This window comes from Cenococcum geophilum (genome assembly GCF_001692895.1).
Source record: "Cenococcum geophilum 1.58 unplaced genomic scaffold K441scaffold_32, whole genome shotgun sequence".
Classification (NCBI taxonomy): Eukaryota; Fungi; Ascomycota; class Dothideomycetes; order Gloniales; family Gloniaceae; genus Cenococcum; species Cenococcum geophilum.
The window spans coordinates 1,113,343-1,119,953 of record NW_027137590.1 but is presented as its reverse complement, the minus strand read 5'-3'; the positions used below and the strand labels follow the sequence as shown (position 1 = coordinate 1,119,953).

The following is a 6,611-nucleotide window of genomic DNA, read 5'->3' as shown; positions in this document are numbered from 1 at the left end:
TAAGACACTATTAATTAAAAGATTTATAGAAAAGAAGATAAAACTTAAAGGATTTTTATTGTAAATATAATTTAAGGTAATATAAGGAGCTAAGCTAGTAATACCTATAGATTAGGTATTATATATAGGATTATTTCTAACTAGTAGGGCGCTTAAATAGTTTAAACCTTACCTTATAGAGATATAGGTAAATAATATAATAACTACTAACCTAGAGGTTTAGTATATATTCTTAAGCTAGGATAGCTTTATAAGTAGACTTATATAAATATATAGAGACCTAAAAGTAATACTAGTAGTAGAATAGAAGATATTAGTAACTAAATATATAACGTAGTTCTAAACATATTTTATCTTCAGAGGGTATGCTCCTGTTGCTCGCCAGCGAAAAGCCCTGGAAAACGTGGTCTGGTGGCCTCCTGTACGTGGTTCGTTAATCAAACCTTCATTTCAAGAGGTGGAAAGTCTACTGGAAAATTGAATAATGCGGGCTGGGCTGTAAAATCGTTGAACAGTTTAATGACATTCTGAGATACACACGATTGATGCCAATTATTCCTGTGACTGTGGTGACATAATGCTGCAATGAGCTTAAGATATATTTTGCAATACTAGTGACGATATATGGACGATTATGCATCATGCTGCAAAAGAAGGAAGAGTTCAGGAAAAAGAAAGCTTCAGTTGAGCCTTCAGCTTCCGGAACAACCCTGATCTAAGCTTCAACTGTACCTCCAATATCCCCCCTTCAAAAATTTATTCTTTTCTTTTCCTTTTCATCTTCTAAGGTTACGAATGGTGGAAGCTCGGGTGAAGTAAGTAGTAGCCATTGAACCGTATATGGTATATGGTAAAGAACGTCTGGAAGTCGAGCCTGCCAGGTATTCGGTGTCAGTTTAGCAGCTGGAAAACTCATCCAAGAGCACTGCTTACCTAGACTTGGCACCGCTGATGCTACCTTATATCCTTCCTCCGTATCGAGGTGCTTCGGAATGTCCCATCCAAGTATAGTTGCGGTCGGCCTACACAGTGAGACATCAAAATTGCAGTCGGTCTCCTCAGGAACATAGAGTGTGCGCCAGTAATGCTTCACGTAGACAGGGGAAATACCCTGGGCATCCTCCAGAAAATGAAATTTTATCTTCACGGTACCCTTTACGCCTCCTTTTATTCCTGGAGCTGCTTCTTCAAGGCTAGTAATATCGGAAGTTTTGATTTCGTCTGCGATCCCTAATTTGTTGACTACGTCAAAACTGATGAGGTCAACACTATTGGACTCATTCACAATAATGCTAAACGGAACGTGGACCTCGCCATTACTGAGTGGATCCTTCTTCACAATGCCGATTGTTCCACACTTTACAGCCATGAGACTAATCGATAGGCAGCAAGGAGCGCTGGGCCGGCTGGATGATGGATAATAGCTTTAAATCTAGTAGAATGTCAGTCAGCTAGTTAGTTAAAGAGCCTGGTGATTGAAGGTAACTTCTCCACATACATATAGCCAATGTGAAAATAGCTGCGGAGGGTAGGTTGAAATAAAATGTGGCAGACTAAACCAAGACTCTCCCACGTTTAGTCTACCTCCTATGCCATGTGCTCGCGAAAGAAATGTAAAAGCTTAGGCATATAATAATAACTTATATTTATCTTCATTCTAGATGATTTTCATTCGTATTAGCTTGACTGAACCGGCCGAGGAAAGCAGCGTGGAAATATCTAAGTAGGCTCCCGCTGATCTTTGGATATATAATTTCGAAGCAAGGACTAGGATATACGTGTAGTACCGCTATTTTTGGCTTGTTTGGCCACACAAGTGGCGCAGCGGGAGGCAGCGCAACAGCCCTGCATTGTGCTTGTTAGGCTGCGAAATAGTCGTAAACGAACTTCTCGTGTTTCTAGCCGACAACAGTCAGTATTAAAGACCCCTCGATGCTCCGTACAATGCGGCAGAAATGCTTAGATAGTTCTCTTAGCAGCCAAATAAATTAACTCGATTCTGGAGCCTTCGAATGATTCTGAAACATATCTGAAGGCGATCATTTGATTATTGGACCACAGCCACGCAGTCTTGGTGTGCATTTTACCACCCGGTTTTTAGCGCTAATTTCGTATAATCCTGGTGACAACTGGCTTTCTGAGGCCTTTGGTTGAACCTCGAGCCTTGAGCACTAGCTTAAATTTGAGACCCATTTGAAGCTCTAGAAATGTCAATGTGAACCCCTGCGCGCAGCCATGAACGCGACCTTCTGCTTGACTTTCAGTTCGATCCAATCTAACTCTTCTTGAACTTAACCAGGCCTAGCTCGGTATGTCCATATGAGATAAAATGCATCGTTAGCCCCTGGGTGTGAATATTTCGTACTTTGAAAATCAATTTTTGATATAACAAGCCATGACTAGGCAATTCTCCCCTAAATGAAAAAAGCATCTCATTTGCTAACAAAGAGCATAGACACCGAGTCGAAATTGTCGAAATTGTCGGGCACGTCGGGGAAGTTCAGACAAGCTTGTAAAGGAGCATTAAAAGCCGATATTCGCCTACCGAAATCTCAAACATCCCCACGAACTCAACAAGCAACCAGCAACCAACATGGCTTCTGTTGAAGGGATTCTGGAGCCTTTAGGGATTCATATCTCTACGAATTCTATTTTGGCAAAAACAATTCTAATCTCAACTTTCTCAATCGCGCTCTATACCATTAGTAAACCCATTATTAGCTATTTCCGCGTGCTCCTGAGTTTGTTCGTCCTACCTGGCATTCCCGTAAGTTCTTATCCTCCCAACTTCATCTCCAGCTTTCTCATGAATGATATCAGATCTCCAAATTCGGTCCCAAAGGCTCCTGGGCAGTCGTAACCGGCGCCTCCGACGGCATTGGCAAAGAATACGCCCTCCAGCTCGCCCGCAAAGGCTTCAACATCGTCCTCATCTCTCGCACGCAATCCAAACTAGATGCGCTTGCCTCCGAAATCGAAACCAAGAATGCAGGCATTAAGACCAAAGTCCTAGTCATGGACTTTGCCCGCAACGACGACATTGACTACGGACGTCTCAAAGCGCTATTGACCGACATCGATGTCTCTATACTAGTGAACAACGTGGGACTGAGCCACTCGATCCCCGTCCCTTTCGTCCAGACCCCGCACAAGGAGATGACGGACATAATCATGATAAACTGCCTCGGCACGCTCCGCATCACCCAACTGATCGCGCCGGGCATGATCTCGCGCAAGCGCGGTCTCATCATCACCATGGCGTCCTTCGGCGGCATCCTCCCGACTCCGCTCCTGGCCACCTACTCCGGCAGCAAAGCGTTCCTGCAGCAGTGGTCGACGGCGCTGGGTTCAGAGCTCGCTCCGCACGGCGTGCGTGTGCAGCTCGTGCAGTCGTACCTCGTCACATCGGCCATGTCGAAGATCCGTCGCGCGAGCGCCATGGTGCCGACGTCGAAGCAGTTCGTGCGGGCTGCGCTGGGCAGGATTGGGCGGAGTGGAGGTGCGCAGGGCATTGCGTATACCAGCACGCCGTATTGGGCGCATGGGCTTATGCATTGGGGATTGTTAACGTTTTTGGGGACGATGAATAAGTTTGTGGTTGACTGGAACCGCGGGATGCACGAGTCAATTAGGAAGAGGGCGTTGAAGAAGATGCAGAGGGAGGAGAAGAAGGTCGCGTAAGTGGGAGGCTAGAGCTGGGCTTAATTGGAGTATGGCGGTGTGCAGTTGGGGATGAAGCCATGCCCGTGTACGATCAAGGTATTTCAATGGGATATACAACAAATGTAACATTCAATGCTATGAAGCATAAAAAACCAATGCTCCTAAGCCGTTTAAAACGCCTGAACCCATGCAATGCAATGGCAAACAACCTGGAATCCCATCCGAGTTACGACTCCTCGCCATCCACTGCGACCTTTTTCTTTTTCTTCTTCCCTCCCTCCTCCCCATCCTTCCGCTTCCGTTTCTTCTCCTTTGCTGCATCCTCTTCTTTCGGCGGCACAAATTCCTTTTCTCTCTCTCTCTTCTTCTTTTCCTGCTTTTCCCTCATCTTCTCCTCCCTCTCCTCCTTGGCTTTCCTTTCCTTGGCCTGCTTCCCCAAAAAGAACTCGCCACTCTCGATCTGCAGATCCACCTTGCTCTTCTCCTGCGGCGGCGGGAACGGCGTATAAACCTTCTTGCTCTTATCCGTGACCTTGAACGGCACCTGCCTCTTACTCAAGTTGCGCTTCTTGAAGTGCGGCAAGAAACGGTCCCAATTCTCATTAACTAGCTCGGGATCCTTTGCCAGCTCGCGCTTAATCATAAGCTCCTTGATAGCATAAATAGGATGTATATTGGCCATAGTGTCCTCGACAATCCTCCGCACGGTCTTCAACCCCTTGAACGACCCCATGGCCGCGACCGTGTTGCCCTGCACCAGGATGTAGCACTCGGTCAGCAGCTCGAGCGCCTTCAGCGTCGACCCGTTCGGCCCGAGGATCCGCTGCCGCCGCTTGACAAAGCGCTCCTTGTTCCGCACTAGGTTGCGGATCTTGATGATGTCGGCCGCCACGCCGTCGTCCAGGATCTTGACCGCCTGCGGCGCCGGCACGGAGCGGGCGAGCAGCTTGATCAGGTCGCGTGCGTTTAGGATCGCGGCTGGGTCGTAGGTTTTGCGAGTAGTTTTGACGGTCATGCTGCCTTCGACGAGATCGAGCGTGCAGGCTATGCCGTGCTTTTCGAGCGAGCGCGTGATCAGCGGCCATGCGGAGCGGAGGTAGACTTCGCGGTATTTGGGGAAGAGGGTCGCGAAGGAAGATTCTTCGGCGAAGGTCCCACCGAAGTTGTCTTCGGGCTTGAAGGTTTCGATCTGGGAGGTGGTATTAGCGAGGACGACGTTTCAGGCGAGTGCGGAGGTGGGTATGCAGAAAGGAACGGTGAGAGCGAGAGTGGAATGAGCTTGGAACCGGGCTCTTTTAATTTGAGGGAGAGTATGAGATTACCTTCCACTTATCAATGTCATCGGTATCCCATGGCTTGTCCTTTTTGTACGTCGAAGGCATTGTGGCGGTTATATAGCAGTATAGTGTTAAGCTCGAGCGAAAGGCTAGAGAAATTATTTCGACGTCTTGGCAGCTTCTGAAAATACACAGGACGGTGTCATGCGGCAGAATATCACTAGCGTCATAATGCTTGAGTCAAGCATGCATCGTCACACGAGCAAATCGTCCACCTCACCTTCGACTTTCCTCTTCTTTTCTTTTGGCAACGACTGATCCTCTGCTTGTAGAGCAGGCAGAACCACCATGGCGAGTATTACTCGTCCGCGCGTCTTTCTTGACGTCAGTGTGGGAACGGAACCTATCGGAAGGCTGGTTATAGAACTCTTTGTTGATAAAGCCCCCAAAACTTGCGAGAAGTACGAATGCTATATCACAACAGCTTGGCCTATCTTGCTAACGCCTCTTCAGCTTCCGTACTCTATGTACTGGATCAAATCCTCCTCTAACCTACAAAATGTCACCATTCCACCGCATCATCGACGAGTTCATGATCCAAGGCGGCGACATTACGAAGGGCGATGGTACCGGGGGCACCTCGATATACGGCGAACAATTTGAGGACGAGAACATCGGCTGGAGAGAGATCGACGCGGCTGGCCTCGTCTGCATGGCTAACAGAGGAAGAAACACAAACGGTAGTCAGTACGATACACCATCTCCCACTCTCTATCTCATCCCCCGCAGATCCTAGTACAGGTACAACTACTAACCCCACCTCGCACTAGATTCTTCATAACCCTCGCACCCTGCACCCACCTCAACGCCAAACACACAGTTTTCGGACACCTCGTCTCCGGCCAGCCCATCCTCGAGCAGCTCGCCTCCCTCCAAACCGACAAGGACGACCGCCCCCTCACCCCCGTCCTAATCTCGAACAGCGGCGAACTCGAGCGCCGCACCAAAACGCCCCTCACACCCCCTCCTCCACGCCCTCCCCCCTCCCGCACCTCTCCTCCGAACCCCGCGGCCGTCGCCCGCCGGCGGGCGGGGCCTCCCACTCCCCTCACGCCTCCCCCTCCCCCTCCCGCGGCCCTCCCGCCGCTCCGCCAGCCGCCACCGCCAGCCGCACACCCACCCAGCACCATCAGCACCGCCGCCGCCACCCCACCACCGCCGCTCCTCCTCCTCCACCTCCGCGTCCCTGCACCCGCCCAAAACCAACGCGCGCAGCCGCCGCCGCAGCGACGCCTCGCCCGACACACGCTCCGCGGGCGCCCGCGCCAGCGCTCCCGCTCCCGCACGCGCTCGCCGCTGCCCGAGAACATGAGTCCCGCGCCGCGCCACCGGAGGCAGCGGTCGCCTCCGCCGTCGCGGAGCAGGCGCGGCAGTGTCGAGGGGAGTCCGCGGCAGAGGAGGCAGCGGAGCTTGCCGAATCAGTATTATGACGATGGGTATGGGCGCCAGGGCGGGAGAAGGGGGGAGCGGGATGATGAGGCGGTGTTGAGGAGGGGGATGGGCGAGGGAGGGGGCGAGGGGAGGTTTGAGGGGCGAGGGGGGAGGAGGATCAGGGGGTGGGTATGCTGCTGGTGGTGATACGGGTGGGGCGATGGAAGGGGTGGTTTATAA

General features: G+C 50.8%; 4 protein-coding genes across 4 annotated transcripts; 2 read left to right on the top strand and 2 right to left on the bottom strand.

Moving 5' to 3' along the window:
• Positions 1 to 776: 776 nt before the first annotated feature.
• On the bottom strand, positions 777 to 1,369 carry K441DRAFT_679001 (uncharacterized protein; the record flags this gene model as incomplete). Its single annotated transcript, XM_067651212.1, has 2 exons — positions 777 to 874; positions 934 to 1,369. The coding sequence occupies 2 exons, from the start codon at positions 1,367 to 1,369 to the stop codon at positions 777 to 779; spliced, it is 534 nt and encodes a 177-aa protein (XP_067501986.1).
• An 832-nt stretch (positions 1,370 to 2,201) lies between these two features.
• On the top strand, positions 2,202 to 3,834 carry K441DRAFT_614764 (NAD(P)-binding protein). The gene is made up of 3 exons (XM_067645696.1): positions 2,202 to 2,403; positions 2,456 to 2,767; positions 2,821 to 3,834. Exons 2-3 carry the CDS (start codon positions 2,594 to 2,596, stop codon positions 3,679 to 3,681), a joined length of 1,035 nt encoding a protein of 344 aa, XP_067501985.1. The 5' UTR covers positions 2,202 to 2,403; positions 2,456 to 2,593; the 3' UTR covers positions 3,682 to 3,834.
• Positions 3,835 to 3,889: 55 nt separating this feature from the next.
• Positions 3,890 to 5,045, bottom strand: K441DRAFT_570289 (eukaryotic type KH-domain (KH-domain type I); the record flags this gene model as incomplete). Its single annotated transcript, XM_067643912.1, has 2 exons — positions 3,890 to 4,852; positions 4,986 to 5,045. The coding sequence occupies 2 exons, from the start codon at positions 5,043 to 5,045 to the stop codon at positions 3,890 to 3,892; spliced, it is 1,023 nt and encodes a 340-aa protein (XP_067501984.1).
• Positions 5,046 to 5,208: 163 nt separating this feature from the next.
• K441DRAFT_697880 (uncharacterized protein) lies at positions 5,209 to 6,578 on the top strand (the record flags this gene model as incomplete). The annotated part of the gene is made up of 3 exons (XM_067653017.1): positions 5,209 to 5,401; positions 5,454 to 5,687; positions 5,771 to 6,578. Exons 1-3 carry the CDS (start codon positions 5,289 to 5,291, stop codon positions 6,576 to 6,578), a joined length of 1,155 nt encoding a protein of 384 aa, XP_067501983.1. The 5' UTR covers positions 5,209 to 5,288.
• Positions 6,579 to 6,611: the final 33 nt, after the last annotated feature.

Excerpts from the sequence above, each read along its gene's own strand:
- K441DRAFT_614764 (XM_067645696.1), top strand. The coding sequence starts at position 2,594 with ATGGCTTCTGTTGAAGGGATTCTGGAGCCTTTAGGGATTCATATCTCT. Across the intron at positions 2,768-2,820 it reads TCGTCCTACCTGGCATTCCC|ATCTCCAAATTCGGTCCCAA; the intron begins GTAAGTTCTTAT and ends GAATGATATCAG.